The sequence below is a fragment of the Aquarana catesbeiana genome, linkage group LG08, assembly GCF_042186555.1.
Source record: "Aquarana catesbeiana isolate 2022-GZ linkage group LG08, ASM4218655v1, whole genome shotgun sequence".
In the NCBI taxonomy this organism is placed as follows: Eukaryota; Metazoa; Chordata; class Amphibia; order Anura; family Ranidae; genus Aquarana; species Aquarana catesbeiana.
This window is the reverse complement of record NC_133331.1, coordinates 208618955-208640128: the sequence shown is the minus strand read 5'-3', so window position 1 is coordinate 208640128 and position 21174 is coordinate 208618955. Positions and strand designations below refer to the sequence as shown.

At 40.7% G+C, this 21174-nt stretch overlaps 1 protein-coding gene across 1 annotated transcript in view; it reads right to left on the bottom strand.

Annotated features, from left to right (window-relative positions):
* The window catches only part of LOC141106245 (uncharacterized), a gene marked incomplete in the record, with an annotated part of 282774 nt that overhangs the window by 17436 nt on the left and 244164 nt on the right, over positions 1-21174 (bottom strand). Inside the window, 2 exon segments of the mRNA XM_073596862.1 lie at positions 614-703; positions 1038-1210. Of these exon segments, the coding sequence (XP_073452963.1) occupies positions 614-703; positions 1038-1210 (263 nt within the window).

Genomic DNA, 21174 nt, shown 5'->3' with positions numbered 1-21174 from the left:
GGACGGTTTGAGAAACCTCTTCAGCACTCTCTCTAAACCAACCGTCCTGCTCCCTACGAGCCGAGAAAAAGGAAGTTCAATAGCCAGTGCCGCTCCTTCTGCTTGATTCTGAGCATGCGCAAGCTTTTGTGCGACGGACTTGTGTACACACGATTGGACTTTCTGACAACAAGTGAAGTTGGCGGAAAATTTGGGAACCTGCTCTCAAACATTTGTGGCCGGAAATTCCGACAGCAAATGTTTGATGGAGCATACACGCGGTCGGACTTTCCGACAACAAGCTCACATCAACCATTTCCCGTCGGAAAGTCTGACCGTGTGTACGTGGCATTACCGTTGGGGGGGGGGGGGGCGCGAGGACTACCAAAAGAGGATTTTTATAAACTTCATCTTTAAAACAGTTCATCTTTAAAACAGTTACCTGCAGTTGTTTACAGACAACAAAATAGACCTGTAAAGAAAAAATCAGACATTTGTGGAAAAATATAATTGGAACCATATTTTTTATTTTTCTGGAAACCTCTGTTTATTCACAGCTGTCTGTAAATATTCTATTTGAGCAAATATGGGAGATAACTAGTTAGAATATATCAAAAACCAACTTTTATTTTACCTGGAAGCCCAGGATTTCCTAAAGGTCCAGTTTTTCCTGGTGGTCCAGTGTTACCTCTTAATCCTGGTGTTCCTGGCTCACCTGGTGGTCCTACATAAAAAATAAAAAAAAAAAAACAAGAAAAAAATGTATAAATTAATTAAAATGAATTATGTGTTGATAAAATGAAAAATTCTCTAACAATAATAAGAAAAATAAAAAAGAGCAAAATGAAAGGGAAAACTATGCACTCAATCTAAATCATTTTAAGAAGATATAAATTCAAGGACTTGATGAAAATAGCTGCAGTAAATTAAAAGATGTATAAACGTATCAATCTAAATACTCTTTCTTATGATATACTACAATATCTACTTAATCGCAAAAAGCAACCCTGTTTGGGCTGCAAAACATGCAGAATGGATGTTGGTAGGTATATTCTTACCTGGATCTCCTTTTAACCCATTAACTCCATCTCTGCCATCTCGTCCATTGAGACCTGGAAGCCCTTGTATCACAGAGCACATGGGAGATGTGTCTGACATAGTCTTGGAGAATAATAGCAAGAAAATTGTAACTGCAAAGTGAAGGGACTGAATATGGACCACCATATCTAACCTAAAAGTAAAGGCAATAATTTTAGAACAGTCCGAAAAAAAAAATGAAGAAAAAGCTGGAGAAAAAAAAAAACAAAAAACAAAAAAAAAACAAAAAAAAATGTACATTCAATGATCTTATTCAGATTGTCCTAAATGACCAATTGATCTTCTTGTACCAACTAATGTGCCTAGAGCAGATCACATCATGTGCAGAACAGATGAGTTTTTATATATGAGATTATCGATTATTTAATGAACTTTGAGCCATGATAGTCAACAGGAAAGAGTCGCTGGTTAATTTAGTTATGCTGTAAAAACATTGTCATGTTTTTTTCAGGATCATTTATAGAGTTTTTGTACCAAGTACCAATGTTGGCTAGTTTCTTCTTTGGATGAATGTAAAATAATCTCAGAAACATTAGGAAGACAAAAAAAAAAAAAATAAGCAAAGGGCTGACATGACTGATGAAGAGGGCAGACAAGCATTACAAGGGTTAAAACTGGCAAGCTTTGTATGTTTCAGAAGCCTTACCTGATTGGAGGATGGGGATCTGGCTGAGCGGGATCTCAGAGACTTTATGAGGGTATTGTGAGCCACAAGTTTCCAGTGGAGTGCAGGAGACAAAAAAAAAAGAAACTTTTCCAACCACCCTCCCTGTGTTGGTTCTGTGGCTCTGTGGATATCATAGCAGCTGAGCGATTTTTGGTCTTTGTAGATAGTTCAAATTTAGGGCTAATAGAATGGTTCAGGGTCCAACAGTGTTATGGTGTCCTCGTGTGCATTCCTGTTAACGATGGTTTAACTAGGAATATGAAAAAGGAGGTCATTGTGGATAGGGAGGTTTGTCTCTGAGCTGGTGTGTTGCAGCTGGTGGCCTATTATAATTAAAGGTTTTTCGCAGTAGTATAACAGGATGTGTTGGTGCCATAAAAGACCAGCAAGCTTTGTTTTGTTTCTGTTTTAAGGAATGCTGTGTTATGCAATGGTCATTTAACTCCAAACTTTGGTGTGGTCTATTTTTATTTATGTAGGGGTCTGAGTTTCGGGGGGTGGCCTAGCACAGTGATGGTGAACCTTGGCACCCCAGATGTTTTGGAACTTAATTTCCCATGATGCTCATGCACTCTGTAGTGTCTACCAAATGTAGTTCCAAAACATCTGGGGTGCCAAGGTTTTCCATCAGTGGCCTAGCAGATATCTGTCAATTTGGGGATATCTATTCCATACCTCCCAACATTTTTAAATGGAAATGAGGGACACCTGTTAGCAAAAGTATGTAGGTATAGGACAAACCCCCTGCCACACCCCCATTAAAGAAGATTTAAACAACAAAAAAGATTAGTTAAACCTACAAGTGCATTTATTTACCACATCTATTCCTTTATACTGGCTTTTTAAATTTACAGATGCAGCAATTTAGAAATTGAATGAAAGGTTTAGCACTGGGAAACACTTTTTGAAAGATAAAAAGTGCATTTTATATACAACTATATAGATCAGGCCAAAATGAGGGACAAATGAGGAGGAAAGAGGGACTTTGTTCCAAATGAGGGACAGTTGGGAGCTATGCTATTCTACACTAGTCATGAACACAAAACAAAGACATATTCATTTTAGAATGGTAGTATATAGTTGATTGTATGAAAAGGAGTTATGTCATGTAAGATCTGTGTGAAAAGCATCTGATGGCACTATTCCTCAACAGGTATATACAAAAACGGAGGCGTTAATCCAAAACGGATACAGACTTTTGAAGAGCGTATATTTTTCTATGACATAATCAGAGAATTCCCAAACCAAACATCTTTCTAAAATCAATAAGTTTTATTGAGAACCTTTTAAAATCAATTTTAAAATGAATCATTATTCACGTGTTATTGCATCATCCATATACTGTAAGTTCATCTGCCTATCCACCTATTTTATAAACACTTTACTAGCATTTTATATTTATATAATATATATAGGTCTTAATGAACCTATCACTCTCTAAAGACAATTTTCCAGTATGGAAGTTTTGCAGGTAGACTCTGCTTCCTCAAGCAGCTATGGATGTGTTAATACATATATAATATATATACACAATGTTATAACAACCTTATGTATAAATCCAACATTTCTATGCCCTTATAAATACATTATTATAGTTCACATAGTAAAGAGTCAGTGACTTAGAACATAAGTCTAAAGGATTCCCCCCGTGAGACTGCAGTGGGAACAAAAGCTCATCAATAGGCCTGCCTGTAAATTATTCCTAAATCAAAAAGAGAGAGAGGGGAAGGTAATGGGTCTCATGATTATATTCAGGGTACAACAATTCAGATTGCTCTATCTATGTAACTATGTATCTGACTAAAAAAAAAAGGTTCCACTATTTATGGGGGTCTCCAACAATCTATTTTAGCTTAAGAATTAATCAGATAATAGTAATTTGCTGAAAATAAATACAGACACATAAACCAATGAGTTTTGAAAGAGACTTGCATATATAGATTCTTTTCCCATATACACAATATTCACAAAAGGGGCAGTTGGCTGTTTTAGATATGCACTACTTAATGTTCACCACTAGATGTCACTCAAGGCCATTTCATGCACATGAGATTTTCAATCAGTTTGAATTGCAGCACAAAAAGCAAGAGCTTGGCCCTGTGTGTTAAACATTTAGGATATCACATTAGACATAATATCTTCACATTATTATCCCAAAGTGTTTTTGGCCAAAAAATCACTAGTGACCCACGTTAAATATCCAGGGAAAATTGCTGCCCTCACAGCACCAGCTGGTATAATCATGGGAACTAGGTAAAGTGTAGTAAATTGTCCCATAAACCATATATCCCTCCCACAGCACTATTATTACCTTAATTTTTATTACCACTTGACCTCCAGAAGATTTTACCCCTGCATAACCAGGGCATTTTTTGCTATTCAGCACTGCACATTTTTCTCATTTTTCACATTTTTTTCACACAAATAGAGCTTTAATTTGGAGGAATTTGATCACCACTGGGTTTTTTTTTTTAGATATAAACAAAAATGACAGAAAAAAAACAAAAAAAAAAAAAACAATATTTCTGCTATAAAACATATCCAATAAAAGATTAAAAACATCAAATCTCTTAATGAATTTAGGCCAAAATGTATTCTGCTGCATGTCTTTGGTAAAAAAAAAAAAAAAAACCCAATAAGTGTATATTATTTGGTTTGTATGAAAGTTATAGCATCCGGTATAGATACTGGAATTTACTTTTTCATAATAGTAATGGCGGTGATCAGCGGCTTATAGTGGGACCGTGATAGTGCAGCGGCCAATCTGACACTAACTGATGCTGGTTGGGGGGTACTCTGACACTGATATTATTAGTGACATATTTATACATTAACCAGTGCTAATACTATACATGGTCACTGTACTAATGACACTGGCTAGTAAGGGGTTAACATCTAGAGGTGATCAAGGGGTTAAATGTGTGCCTAACAGTGTTTACGGTGTGTGTTATGTAGTGAATTTACTAAGCGATCTTGCTGTTTTTTTCCTGTCCTGCAGGGAATAAAAAACAGCAAGATCACGTGTTCGGAGCTCTGTGTTGTTTACATCACAGAGCTCCCCTAAATAATGGAGATTATCAGCGGGTCCCAGCGATCAACCATTGGCCGGGACCCGCTGATTGGCTTGTGCTGCAACAAATCACAGCACAGCAAGAGCAGCGAGTGTGCATTTGCGCACCCCCTACCTGGAAACGCTGATCACATATCAGATCCAGCGCACAGCGGCCACCCTGCAGCAGTATATCTGTGTGGGGTGGTGACAAGTGGTTAAGCTGGCCATACATTATACAATTCTTTTTAATTTCCTTTAAATTTACCTTCAACTATGTAATGCAAGGACCTGCCTGACCGCATATAAATTGAAAGTGTTTAGGTTTGACCTCATATTATATAGTTTTGGTAAATCTGAAGGAAAATTGTAAAATAAAACTGCATAATGTATGGTCAGCCTAATACCTAGTACACACAGGGTGAATATCGGCCCAGTATATGGCAGCCAGTCCAGGCCGACTGAAAAAGGTCTGCCGATTGGCACCTGATCAGTGCTCTCAGCCAATGGGTTTTTTATTTTTTTGCTAAATAAGCAAAAAAAAAATACAGATTTTTTTTTCAAAACAACACATTCTTCTTAGTTTTTGTTAAAAAAAATTTGCATAAAGAAAAAAAATCTATTTTCATAAATTTAGGCCAATGTGTATTTTACTACCTTTGTTTGGTTAAAAATAACCCCCCAAAAAAAGTATATTATTTATTCTGTGTGAAAGTTATAGAGTCTACAATCTATGAGATAGAATGTATATTCTCATATTGTGCACTGGTGAGCAGTCATGTTAGAACAAGAAGGGGCCACCCCCAAACTGTTCCCACAAAGTTGGGAGCATGAAATTGTCCAAAATGTCTTGGTATGCTGACTCCTTAAGAGTTCCCTTCACTGGAGCTAAGGGGCCAAGCCTAACCCCTGAAAAACAACCCCACACCATAATCCCCCCTCCACCAAATGATTTGGACCAGTGAACAAATCAAGGTCCATAAAGACATGGATAAGCGAGTTTGGGGTGGAAGAACTTGACTGGCCTGCACAGTGTCATGACCTCAACCCAATAGAACACCTTTGGGATGAATGTGCTTCTGGAAGAATGGTCAAACATTCCCATAGACACACTCCTAAACCTTGTGGACAGCCTTCCCAGAAGAGTTGAAGCTGTTATAGCTGAAAGGGTGGGCCAACTCAATATTGAACCCTACGGACTAAGACTGGGATGCCATTAAAGTTCATGTGCATGTAAAGGCAGGCGCCGGAATACTTTTGGCAATATAGTGTATATTAACTAGGCTGTACTATCTCTTTTCCCTTACAATGGTACTTTTCTACAGTTACTGAATCCCTAAACAGACCCCCTTGTACCCTCCATAAAAATAAAGTTTTTTTTTTTTTAAAAGATCAACACTCACTATTTGTTATCACAACACTGGGTGATGATCAAAAATAGAAAACAAAAAGAGTTCTGAAGCGCTAAAACTGGCATTTATTAGAAACTTTTGTCATGTCATAACAATTATGCAAGGAGTAGCTGGACACCAGTGCAGCTGCAAACTTCTGGAAGAAAAGTAGACAACAAAAATAAACAAAAATGCAGCGCTCAATGGGACCAGTAGTAAAGAACTGTTGCTGATGGTATAATCAATAAAGTTAATTTATTGGATGCATGCTGAGATTTGAAATTAAAAACAACTGTCAATGAAAAAATTAGATAATAAAATTATTAGACTTCATTGTCATGGTTGAAGTAATCTGAAAATTAGTATATACGATACCACCATGACTTCCAGATGACAAGGGGTTAATGTCAGCAATTGTGCTCCAAGTTCTGATCCTAATTGTCAGACCCAATGGCTCAATGTGCAGGGAGAAAAATAGAGGTGGAGAGACACCGCTCTCTAAAGTGCACTTAGTGGCTGTATTCCGGATATCAGACTTGCTGTGATCCAGGAGGTGTATTGTAGATCGCGCCTCTGAACCACCTTGGTCAAGCTGGCTGATCGGTCTGGCTGGAACCTGGCGTGCTGGAGGGCGCTCTGGATGGCGCGCACAGAATCCGGAAGATGGGAGGCAGGGTCAGGGCCAGAAACGAGGAGTACCAGGAAGCTAGGCGGATCGCAAGCTCAAAGTAGCCGTGCCAACCGTGACTTACATGTTTCACGCTCCTGCGCTTTATCAAAGTCAAGGGAGCCACCAGCAGCAGGCAGATATAAAGCATATATGTGTGGAGGGGGAAGGGCTATTAGCTCTTGTGATGTTAACCCCTCATGTACACTATAATGCCCCGTACACACGGTCGGATTTTCCGATGGAAAATGTCCGATCGGAGCGTGTTGTCGGAAATTCCGACCGTGTGTGGGCTCCATCGGACATTTTCCATCGGATTTTCCGACACACAAAGTTGGACAGCAGGAGATAAAATTTTCCGACAACAAAATCCGATCGTGTCAATTCCGACCGTGTGTGGCCTGTTCCGACGCACAAAATGCCACACATGCTCAGAAGAAATTCCGAGACGGGACAGCTCATTCTGGTAAACTTAGCGTTCGCAATGGATACAGCACTTTCGTCACGCTGCAATGTTCAAAATGGTTTAATACAGCGCACTCTCTTCTTTATAATGTGACAAGAATTAAGTAGTTTTGCTGCTCATATTCACACACACTTCTCACAAACTTCTTTCGTTACTATTTATCGGGATTCCCTCAATATATTTTGATTTCTCACATCTGACAACATATTTTTGTATATTTTTTATATATTTTTTGGCTTTAATGTAGATTCTTTTTTTGTGTTTCTATTTTTTTTTTTTTTTTTTGCGATTTTGATTTGTACTCCCGAAAATGTTTGAGTGTGTTTTTTGTCACAAGTTCCCACAACACCATTGATATGTTGTTCTATTTAATCTGTAGGAGATTGTTTGATGTTGTTGTCTCTTGTTAATTTCACATTTTATGTTAGAAATGTACCTGAATCCTCACCAACAAACTGTCCTTTTTGGATGAAAACACACACAGGAGAGTAGAATTTCCCCCCCAAATTTATTAAGGGCTCACAACTATAAACAAAGAGGGAGGCAACGCTGTAGAAACTGCAGAAGTGGGTGAAGCCTTGGACCCCCAGGGCAGACATCAATTATTTAAAAGCAAAATTGGTGGCCTGAGGAGTCCTTATCTAAGGGAGGGCAGTGTGGTCCAGAAGTCCCAGAGATCCAGAAAGCAACAGATGACATGTATGTCCCCAGGCTGTGGTCATACGAGAGACTGCAGCTTCTGTCAGACCAGACTGAACCCAGGGCCATCACTCTTTGGTCTTCTTTCCACGCCTCCTTCCACGTGGTGGCTCTGGTGGTGGAGTTGTGGCAGCAGGAGGAGGAGGAGGATCGTCCATCTCAATGACATCCGTCTTGGGTGTTAGTTCCCCACTCACCCCCTTACGTAGGACTTTATAAATAAGGTCCTCACAGAGCTTGCGTTGACCCTCCTGCATGCCCTGCAATTTGGAGGCAGCCATGCAGGCAAAGGCCTCTTCAGGAGTGGGTAAGGCTTGTAGGGACGCCAAAGCCTCCTGAATCAGCCTGAACGCAGAATCCTGCACGGGACTTGGAGTCGTCTTCCTGGCTCGTTTATGTGGCAGGCGGAGGGGAGGGACCTGAGACTCAGTTTGGCTGCGACTGGTCCCAGGCTTCTCTTGACTGCCACTTAGCCCCGCCTCCTCCTGGCTGCCACTAATCCCCGTCTCCTCCTGACTGCCACATTCCACAACCTCCTCCTGGCTGAGGTCTTCCTGTGTATGAAAAAGGGACATAGTTTTAGTATTTTTTTCATCAATCACACACAATTTTCACCTCCTGACTGCTGCAAATTGAATGTTAACAAATATAACAGACTATCCTTCTGAGCCCAGCATTTTTCATTCTTGTCCCAATTTTGGGTGCCCACTACTGTCTATTGATATGTAAAACACTTTTTTCAATCAGCAATTAGTGATCAATAATAAAATCTAGTAAACATCATTTATTTATTGACCAGAAATCTGTAGAAGAATGCTATAACTGACTCCAGCTGGGCTCCTCCATTTCTTCCTGGCTGGAAGGCCCAGGTTGGACATCGGAAGCCTCAGCTGGGGTGGAAGGAAGCGTGGAAGGAAGAGTGGAGAGGGATTCCCTGACTTCAGTGTGGTCTGACAGAAATCGCAGTCTCTCGTAGTACCACAGCCTGGGGACATAAATGTCATCTGCTGCAGCTCCAGATCTCTGGGAATCTGTGACCTTCTTGCGCTCCCTAAGATAAGTGCTCCTCAGGCCACCAATTTTAGCTTTTAAATAAGGGATGGTTGCTGTGGGGACCACCGGCTTCACCAACTCCAGCAGTTTCTCCAGCGCTGCCTGCCTCTTCTGTTTGTGGTTATAGTGGGGGTGCCTCACTTGCCACAGATAGGGCAGCTCCCTGTACTTGTCTATGAACAGGGGCAGGAAATTGTGGTCGTTGAACCCATCCATTTTCTCTGCAAGACACAACACAAGACAAACCCTAATGTCAGGCAAAACTCCCCTAATCTTGTTACAATATAGGCTTCCATTTCGAAGCAGTATAGGCCCAAGTTTAGATCTTACCTTCGTTATCACGATCGGCGTCTCCGATGCTCCTTCCTCCGCTCACAGATCGTACATAAGACGCACGTGTGTTACGCTTTATACACACTGCGCATGCGTATAACTCCGCCCACCCCTGACGTTCTTTCTAGTCTATTCCCCACCCCTTTTCGTTCGGCGCAGTGGGGGAAGAGCACATGGCGGATAGACAGCAGGTGTGTGCTAATTGTAGCAACGAGGAGGAGGAAAGGCCGGAGCCTGAAACGTCCCGGTCCAGAAGGAGATTTAGGGACTCAAATATGTCCTTTGGGGAGATGTTGGAGATGGTGGACATCCTGAAGAAGGCCGACTATGATGGAAAGTATGGGCCTTACCCCAACCCCAATGTCCGAAAGGCCAAGATAATGGCAAAAGTGGTCAGGAGTCTGCACCGGAAATTCGGGTTACGACAATCGAAAGATCAGCTCAGGAAGCGGTGGTCGGACCTGAAATTACGAGAACATGAGCAGTACAGAAAGATCTGGAGAGTGCTGCAAAAAAGTAAGTAGTTGTGCTGTGTTCCTATTCTTTTTGTGTTTATTACGTTCGTGCTGCTCCATGTGCTTTTAGGAACTGTTGTACAGTTTAAAATGGCAACTTTCATGTTCATGGGCACATTATTCGTTCTGATCAAACATTTTTCGTTCCAAATATAAAATACCATTGTTTAGCCCATATGCATTTGGCCACCATTTTGAGGCCCTATACTTGTCTTCAAAGAATTGGGTTGTGTAGATGGCTTTGTTACTATAATGAAATGCAAACTAGATTATGTGTAAGGAGAGGACACTGAGCAGCTGTTTTCACATGTGGACACTGGAACACTAGTGTGGGACACAAAAACGCCATTTTTATTAGGGGGGCCACACAGGTGCTCCAGTGTATACTATAGGGGGGTCTCCATCTGTGAAGCTCACACTAAACAGGTAAAGTATTGCAGGTTGACAAAGGGCATTCAAAAAATTACAACTTGGAACTCTGCTAAAATTGACAATTGTACCCCACTTCCAAGCAATATTTCCTATTTATAGTTCTGACATTAAATATCTGTGTGCTAATTATACCATTTTGTTTCACATAGGGGAGAAAAGACTCGGAGGACATCCCTCATCTGAGGAGACCAGAGCCCCCTCCTCTGGAAGAAGGGGAAATCCCCCCAACACAAGCTGAGCAGGAGGAAGAAGACGTGGTGGAACTAGTTACCAGAACAGGTGAGTGTCTGCAACCACAGGCTCAGATAAGAGATTTTTTTTTAAACCAAATTTATTTTGGGGTTCCTCTCTTTTTAGGTGATCGTGAGGTTGTGGATGAAGATCCTTTCACATCCGAAAGTGCCCAGATCCTGATCGGGGAGATCATGGGGTGTAATTTACAATTGGAAATCATCAAGCAAAACATCAATGATGTTATTCCAAAATATAAAAACATCATTGATGTTTTGGGGCGAGTTTAAAACCCCTCCAAATCACTTTCTTCTTTTGTGTGCTACAATGTGCTAAATGTTTTTGTGATTTTTCCCAAAGCCAAATTTGGAGGATGCACACAGTGTGTCAACATGTGCTATCTGCCATCACGGGAGATCAATGGACCCGTTTTGGGGGTGCAACCCCTTCCTCAATAATAAAGTAGCGGTGAGGAAGGGCTTGCTCCCCCAAAACACATCCCTTGATCCCCCGTGATGGCAGGTAGCACATGTTGACATTGGGAAATTTGTGTGCATCTTCCAAATTTGGCTTTTCCAGGGGTGATTTCCCCCCATCTGAACGCAATATCAAACATAATTCCTAAATACTCATGTCTGATATTGCCTTCAAGTTCTACCAAATGTGAACTTTGTAAGATCAATATTTGTGTCTTTCTTGTTGGTTTTACACAGGCCTGTTTTCTATAAAATGGACATTTTGATTTTGGATAATGCCACCACAAAAATTGGTATACAACAAACATGTTGGTTTGTCAGAAAAACCTTTGGTAAATGCACATGTGATTGTGCAGGTATTAAAAAGATTGTTAATCAAGAATGTGTGGATTATTGTCTCAACGCTACAACACTTTTGGGGTGATGTAATTGTTGTTTTATGAGAAAATGGGGGTTATTTCCTAAGGGCAAATCCACTTTGCACTACAAGTGCAGTTTCAGTGCAGTTGCAAGTGCACTTGTAGTGAAATGTGTTTTTGCATTTAGTAAATAACAGCCAACAGTGCTTTGTATAAGGTTACACAATCACGCCATTTTCTGCACTCCAAACATTTCTGTCAGGGTCAGCTAAAACAAACACAAGCAGTAAATGTCCACAAAGATTTTTTTTTTTTTTATTATAAAAAGGCTTCACAGATTGTCTGGCATATTGATGGCCCCCCCTACCCGCAAAGAACTCCTGGTATCGTAACCGGACATCACGGGCACTCAGGGAGGGCAAGCCAAGACGGCCGCTTTCAAGCGCTGTCAGTGTGGTTTGATGTATCATTCTGGCCTCAGGCCCAACTGAGCCAGCATAGTTGGCCGAATGTTTCCTTAAAAAGTTATGGAGAACACAGCACGCAAGTATTATATGGTTCAGTTTATACTCCGCCATATGGATGGGTGTCATAAATAGGCGGAACCGGCTGGCCAGGATTCCAAATGTGTTCTCCACCACTCTTCGGGCTCTGGCCAGCCGGTAATTAAAAACCCTCTGTTCCGGGGTGAGGGTCCTCATTGGGAATGGCCGCATCAGGTGGTTCCCCAGCGCAAACGCTTCATCAGCAACGAACACGAATGGGAGTCCTTCCACATTGTCCTCTGGAGCTGGCAAGTCCTCTGTTCCGGGGTGAGGGTCCTCATTGGGAATGGCCGCATCAGGTGGTTCCCCAGCGCAAACGCTTCATCAGCAACGAACAACGAATGGGAGTCCTTCCACATTGTCCTCTGGAGCTGGCAAGTCCAAGCAATGAACACGAATGGGAGTCCTTCCATATTGTCCTCTGGAGCTGGCAAGTCCTCTGTTCCGGGGTGAGGGTCCTCATTGGGAATGGCCGCATCAGGTGGTTCCCCAGCGCAAACGCTTCATCAGCAACGAACACGAATGGGAGTCCTTCCACATTGTCCTCTGGAGCTGGCAAGTCCAAGTCTGGAGACGCCTGTAGAACTCCGTCTGGGCGATGACTCCACCATCGGACATCCGGCCATTCTTCCCCACGTCCACATACAAGAAGTCGTAATTAGCCGACACCACCGCCAACATCACTATACTATTGAACCCCTTGTAATTATAATAGTACGACCCCGAGTTGGGTGGTGGGACGATGTGGACGTGTTTCCCATCAATTGCCCCTCCGCAGTTAGGAAAGTCCCACCGCTGGGCAAAGTGGGGAGGCTACAGTCTGCAATTCCTGTGGCGTGGAAGGAAACTGATGAGGAAAAAACAATAAACATTACTATTTTTACTCAGAAACATGGCAAGCAGATTATACACAAACATTATGGGGCAACCTCCAGATAGCATTTATTAAGGGGAATTTAACAACGCCAAAGTATAAGGTACACCTATCATATTCCCCCCCCCCCCCCCCCCCTTCTCATGGGCCATTTCTAACATTATAGGGGGAGTGTGGAAATCTTGGACAGGTAACCCTCTTCACTTCATTGAGAGATGAATGCCTAAATAATGGGTATTACTTGGAACAGCCCCTCCTTAGTTACACTATTGGCAGACCACTGGACAGGTAAGAAGTGTCATAATACAAAGATATAAATACACATTGTACACATTGAGGACATTTGGACATTCTGCAATTACCTATCAAGATAATAATAGGATACAAAAACTTTAAACAGTACCATTTGAAAGTATTCAGGCAGGCCCTTGCACTACATGCTTTGGGAATTCATCCATACATCTGAGCACAGAAGAGATGGGTATAGTGTGTATGGGTTTGGCAAAGTCAGCATATAGATGATTGAGGATAGATAGAGAATTGGGATCAGCTGACTTAGCAGTTGGGGGAGGGAGGGTTAGTAAAAATTCTTTGGGGACACCACAATAAAAAGCCTCTGGCACTCTGCCTGAATTTAAATCAAAAATTACATTTCCAAACATTTTAGGGGGTGTTTGGGGTAAAGCACTACTATGGAGCAGAAAAAATACATTGTTAAGTGACTACATGAGGTGAATATAGGGCAGGAGACACCATGCTGGGGAGGTTAGTGAAGGGCAAATATGTATGAAGGACCTAAAATAATAATTACATAAAAATCCAGCATGCATGAGGACAAAGGGGACATTCACAGCATATTACAATCATGGTAATTAGGGAATGAGGAAAGAAATACCATTATATTAGCAAACATTAAATACAATAAAATGTGATATAAAAGGATAAAAATCTTACCTTCATATACTCCTTCTGCAGGACCTGGATGATGGCAGAACAGGTCTCTGGGATAATGATCCCCAGAGCCTGGGGGGAGATGCCTGTCGAGAACTTCAAGTCCTGCAGACTTCTCCCTGTGGCCAAATACCGCAAGGTAGCGACCAACCTCTGCTCCGGAGTGATGGCTTGCCTCATGCAGGTATCCTGCCTGCTAATATAAGGGGTCAGCGAAGCCAACAAACGGTGAAACACGGGGTCCGTCATCCTGAGAAAGTTCCTGAAATCATCAGGATTATTCTCACGGATCTCACGGAGCAAAGGCATATGAGAGAACTGCTATCTGATTTCACTTGGAGGGAGGGCACGCACTAGTGAATCATTTACCATTATTTTTTCATTGTTTTAATTTAAGCAGCAGCTATCAGTGAGGGGTAGGTCTGTGAGCGCAGCATTTGGCACACAGGAGAGGGCGGTATTCCTGTGAACCATACCAAGTGACAGAGTTATTGAATTTATTAATGCGTGCAGCCATGGAAGTCTTTAATTTTCTTGCCAACAGACAAATGAATCCAGATAATATTTTTTCAGCTAATCTAGAGGTGGCTGAGAATGATGAGGATGTGTCCGGCATGCTCAAAAGTCTAAAAGGTCTGTTGGAGAAACAGATTAAGACTTGGTGGGATGTCTTCACATTCTCACATTATCAAAAGGAAAAATTAATTTTTAGGAGTTTGAGGTGGGATGTGCCCCCCCAAGATGGTCTTGAGGACCAGTGTTTTATGAATGAATGGTTGGAATTTTTTAATAGAGTGGGGAGGGAGTTACAAGATCTGGTACTCACTAGGAAACAAGTGAAATTGGGGAAGCTCAATGAACAAATTAATCACTTACGTAGTAAACTAGAACTAGTGAATGAGTCAAACCAGATGAAGGATTTTAATATTAATATGAAAAAGAAACTTGAAAAAGTGGATCGAGACACACAAAAGAAAAAAGTTAAAAAATATAATAGGGATGCAGCAGATTTTAAGAATAATAAAATTTATGCATGGCAGACCCCCACCCCAGGTACTAATGAGGCCCCCGCACCGGTTAAAGGAAACGGGAAAATATCCAGTGCCCCTATAGTAGACCATAGTAAGAAGGTTGACAATAAGAAGGGTGGGGTGAGGCATGAACAGAATGCACCTGGGCATACTTATAATAATTGTCCCCCTACACAACATAGAGGGAATCAACTGAACGATTATTATGGTTCACCAAAACCCCCCCAACCAATGAGAGGGGGACAACAGGCATATTATAATCATGATGACTGGAAGGGCCCCCAAACAGAGAGATCAAATTATGGAGGGGAACATTATAGACAACAAGACTATGGCAGTCATTATCATTATCAGGCATCCAATTATGGAGAGGGGAGAAGTCCTATACCAACTCATAATAGATATCTACCTCTGGAGGAGGAATATCATAGACCTCAGTATCAAGAACATGGCCCCCCACCTTTTTAGGCCAGCGAGGGAGGAGGGGGGAGAGGAGGGGGGACACCGAGAGGAAAGAACCACCCAACATACAACAGGGAAGGAATGAAGGGACCACAGCCATACACCAACAGAGCGATGGGACCATTCCCAGGAGGCGAAGGGGATGCCGGGCAGGACGACGGCAACAACCCAAGAAAGAGATTGAGGGACATGTGAATACGGGGGTTTACAATTTAAGTGAAGTGACATTAAATGCCAAAGAGATGAATATTTTAAATCTGGGCCTGAAATGTGCCCCTAGGAGGGTGCTAAATAAATTTGGAGTGTACATTGACACTCATAAGTTTATTAGATCCCTCAACATTAAAAAATATTTTCTCAGTCACCCAGTAGTCTCGGCCCAGAAAGCGGGGTCTTCTTCTAGTAAAGTTGATAGCGGCCTAAGGAACAAGTCACTATTTAATCCCCAAAACTCCAATAACCATTATGTTGAGGTATTCAAAAATCTAGTTTTGAAAGATCTAGAGGCCATTAAAGTAAAAGAGGAAGTGAATTCAAAACATATTAATGAAGGAATCAGGGCACTAGAAAACGGAACGACATCATTATACGTCCGGCTGACAAGGGAGGGGGGGTTGTCATTCTGGATAAATCCTTTTATCACGGACAACTTTCAAATATGCTTAGTGACCGCTCACATATGAAAGATTAACTACAGACCCTACTGAGAAATATAGGGAACAGTTGAACTCATTGGTTGAATGGGGATATGCTACTAATGCCCTGAACCTTAGAGAAAGAAGGTACCTTGTCCCTAGTGCGTGTAGGATTCCAGTTATATATACACTTCCTAAAATTCACAAGGACGCCAAATTACCACCAGCGCGCCCGATTGTAAACGGGATAGGATCTGTCACGGCAAGGTTGGGAGAGTACCTAGATAGGTTTCTCCAGCCAAGTGTAAAAAACACTAGGGCGTATCTACGAGATACCACTGACCTACTCCAAAGATTGGGGGAGGTCTGTTTGAACCCTGCCGCTGACATCTTTTTAGTGACAGCAGACGTGTCCTCATTATATACGATCATTCAACATGAGGACGCCTCCCTGTCATTGAACTGGGCCATGAGTAGGAGAGAGGACATTCCAGACATGCAGAAGAGGTTTGTGGGCCAGGCCCTAAACTTCTGCATGTCACACAATTACTTTTGGTGGAATGGGCACTTTTTCTCCCAACGGGTTGGCGTGGCTATGGGGGCTAAGTTTGCCCCCAGCCTCGCCAACCTGTTCATGGCTGAGTGGGAGGACAGATTCATTTTCAGTAAATCTTTTCCCAGTTGAGATTCTATCGAAGGTTCATAGATGATCTCCTGTTCATCTGGGAGGGATCTAGAGAATCTGTCGAAGAATTTTTGAAATACCTCAACACCAATAATAATAACATCAAACTGGAGGCCCAGATTAGTGAAACATGCGTCAATTTTTTAGATGTGTCCATTGAAAGGAAGGAACAGTCTCTGGTGACTAGTGTATACTTCAAACCAACGGACCGGAACAGTTTCTTATCCATCAGGAGTGGTCATCACCCTGTATGGATAAGAAATATTCCGAAGGGACAATTCTTGAGGGTCCGTCGAAATTGTACAGAACAAGGGAAGTACTACACACAGGCAAAGGTTTTAAAAGAGAGATTCCTCCAGAAAGGATATTCAGAAAAATCCATGGATGATGTCATAGAACAGGTAGCTAATATACCAAGGGAGGACTGTTTGAAAAAGAAAGAAAGGACTAAGTCTGAGGAAAAACATCAGTGGAGTTTCATATCCAATTATCATAGTCAATATAGAGAAATAGAGACATTTTTAAAAAATACTGGTATATACTCCGTAGGGATCGACATCTAGGAGAGATGTTACCTGAAACCCCTAAGTTCATCTATAGAAGGGCCCCCAACTTTGGAGACAAAGTGGTAAAGAAAATTCTGACCCTCCAGTTCAACCATCAATCAAAATTAACCTTAAAGGTTTTTTTTCCATGCAACAAATGCATATGCTGTAGAACAGTGAGGAACAGGAGTAGAAGCACGAAGAGTATCACTAATCGAGCAAATGAAACTTTTGAAATCAAGGAGTTCATTACATGTAACTCATCATTTGTTGTATATTTGATGTGGTGCCCATGCGGCCTGTTCTATATAGGACGTACCAAAAGACTACTAAGGGTTCGTATTTCTGAGCATTTAACCAATATAAAAAATGGTTTCAAGTATCACAGTGTGTCCCTCCATTTCAAAGAATACCATAACCAGGACCCCAGTTTATTACAATTTTGCGGGATAGACATTGTATATCCATCGTGGAGGGGTTCAAACAGAATAAGGGATTTGTCCCAACGAGAAACCCGATGGATATACCTCTTTAAATGTCTTTTTCCGGGGGGTTTAAATATAGAATTGGACCTCAACTGTTTCATCAATGATTATTGATAATGATTGGTGGGCGATTGATGACCGGTTGGGGTCCCTCTGTATTTGTCACCCCAAATATAGAGAGGTTAAGAATCCATAACACCACGCAATTATGAGATTTACCTATTAAGGGGGATGACAGGGAGGGGGAATAGAGTGGAAAATAATATGCTGCACTTTGATAACTGTGGAAGGTACACCATAGATAAAAAATTGTGTGTCGGTAGAACTCTTTCAGAATACCCAGGAGTACCTGAGATGGACCGTAATGGGTTAAGTTTTTTATTTTTATTTTTATTTATTTTTTATTCATTTATTTTTTATTTTTATTTTTAATAATTTTTTATATATATTTTTTTATGCACTTTTCCAACCATTCAGTTTTAATATTAATGATAATCTTTTATAGAAATAAAAAAGATATAAATTTCAAAGGGATTTTTTATAAAAAAAATGTTTTTTGAGATGACACTTAAGACCTGCAATATAGAACACATGTAAAGATGATTGGTGACCCGTACGGCCTATGACAGGAGCCCACGAGGTGACCAAGTAGTTCTCTTGCAGATATATAGTGTCATACTCAGCACTTGCAGTAACAGAAGCTTTTAAATGCATGTTAACTTGTGTATACTAAGCAATGTACACGTATGGTGCGAGCGGAGACACAGGGAGTGCGCAGGCGCGGTGTCACCATTACCGCGTCATACGAGAGAGGAGGGTATTTAAGAAAGATTGCCAGATAGCGTAGCCAATCCCATGGATAAGTCCCTTGTGACGAAACATGTCGGGGCGTGGCTACGAGGCAATCTGACGCGCTAGACGTAGGACGCTGAGATAGGAGGCGCCATACAGGAAAGCGGGGAAGCGGCTCCAGGAGACGCGAGGAACGGGTGAGGGTTATCCGAACATCCGACTGCCTGGGTCCGCCGTGACCACCATACGTCCGGTTATTATTTGGAGAGTGTTTTTGGTGATGACCATGTGTGCTGTGCTATTCTGCTTGATTCAAGTTTATGAAATGTGAGTTTAATGGTGAAGGAGAGTGGTACTTTAATAAAGGTTGTTGCGTTACTGCACTATTGCTTCGCTTTTCTTTGTTTCATGTGGAGAGTACGCTAGCATATGCTCTGGATATCCAACAGGAATTGAGTGGAAATTATCATTGTACCCCCTACTGTGTGGGAATAGCCTGTGAGCCAAGCACGAGAGTGTAAGGCAAAAATAGCTGGTGAGTCTGCTCGCTGAAGGGGAGTGGAGATCACAGTGCACAGCGGTTGTGGTGGAAGATTTTGCTCACTGAAGATCTGTATTATTTCTGAAGCATCACATATATCACTACGTCACTATTTTTGGACTTTTATGTTACCAATTTATACACTGTTTAATTTTCACATTAGAATTATTTTGCTCATTATTTATGTGACACTTGGGAGGTTGTCACTTTTCAGCTTGTTTTGTGGTTAATTCACATATGTATGCACATTTTTTATAATTAGCGCTGCTATCTGATTTCACTTGGAGGGAGGGCACGCACTAGTGAATCATTTACCATTATATGAGAGAACTGGTCACGCTGAAGCAACCAATTCTTGGTCCATGAACTCCTCCCCACCCTGTTCATGGACTGGACTTGTGTCAAGGTCAGGACCGCAACACCAAGCCCCCGCACAGCACGAACTCTACGAGGAGTACGCATACGAAACATGGCTAGAAAACGGTCGGCTGCTCAGAACGAAGTAACAGAACGCACTGAAGAACAGCAAGGCCTGTGAAGAGCGACCTGAAAAACAGTAACGAACGAACAAGAATACAATGACTACCTAAAGTCACGCGGAACTTGCTTGCACGCACTGAAGAGCAGATACAAACCCACAAGCACAAACTGAACAGCAGAAAACGATCTGAAAGCCACGAGTCTGAAAAAGCGCGAACCGTCTCTCACCAAACTTTTACTAACACGAGATTAGCAAAAGGAGCCCAAAGGGTGCCGCGCTTGGTTCTGAACTGGCCTTTTCTAGTCTCGTCGTACGTGGTGTACGTGACCGCGTGGTTGGCGATCGGAAATTCCGACAACTTTGTGCGACCGTGTGTAGGCAAAACAAGTTTGAGCCAACATCCGTCGGAAAAAATCCTAGGATTTTGTTGTCGGAATGTCCGAACAAAGTCCGACTGTGTGTACGCCCTATTACAGTGAATAAATGCATGTATATTACACAGAACAGCAATTTAGATGCAACAAAGGTAGCAATCTGAAATATTAAAATATTTATATATAGTAATATTCATATATGCTGGAATGCCCATGCAAAAAATATTATATTGGTACAACCAAAAGACAGCTCCGGGTTCGCATCGGGGAACATTTAAGAAGCATAAAAAACTCAGTCAAGGAAGACAACAAACAAAAAAGAGAAGACATGTCTCCACTTGCATCACATTTTGCAGACCATCATAATGGCAACACCACTGGCATAAAAATAAAAGGGATCTATACCCTAAACTTACCAACATGTAGGGGCGATTTCAATACGATCCTGCTTCAAAAAGAGAAGATGTGGACTTTTGATTAAAACAATCATACCCCAGGGCCTCAATACAGAATGTAGCCTCCAGCCCATTCTTGAGTAAAAAACTTCGCATCTTTTCGATCCACACTGGATATACATCCGAAGCAGGTGTTTTGTTCATGCACTGCTAAAAGCAGTTGCTATTTGATATATATATATATATATATATATATATATATATATATATATATATATATATATATATATATATATATATATATATATATATATATATATATATATATATGTATATATATATATATATATATATATGTATATATATATATATATATATGTATATATATATATATATATATATATATATATATATATATATATATATATATATATATATATATATATATATATATATATATATATATATGTATATATATATATATATATATGTATATATATATATATATATATATATATATATATATATATATATATATATATATATATGTATATATATATATATATATATATATATATATATATATATATATATATATATATATATATATATATATATATATATATATATATGCATTTTTTTAGTTTCAATTAACCTATAATAGTATATGCGATTAGTGCTTCCAAATGTCATACTGCAATCAATAAATCGCTTAAACTTCATTGTGTTTATTTCCTAAATTAAATCCATAGAATGCAACCTTAAGCCTGCTCATGAATAGATAAAATAAACCCCCCCAAATGACCCCATTTTGGAAAGTAGACACTCCAAGCTATTTGCTGAGAGGCATGCTGAGTCCATGGAATATTTTATATTTTGCCACAAGTTTCAGGAAAATTACAAAAATAATGTAAATTTTTTTTTATACAAAGTTGTCACTAAATGACATATTGCTCAAACATT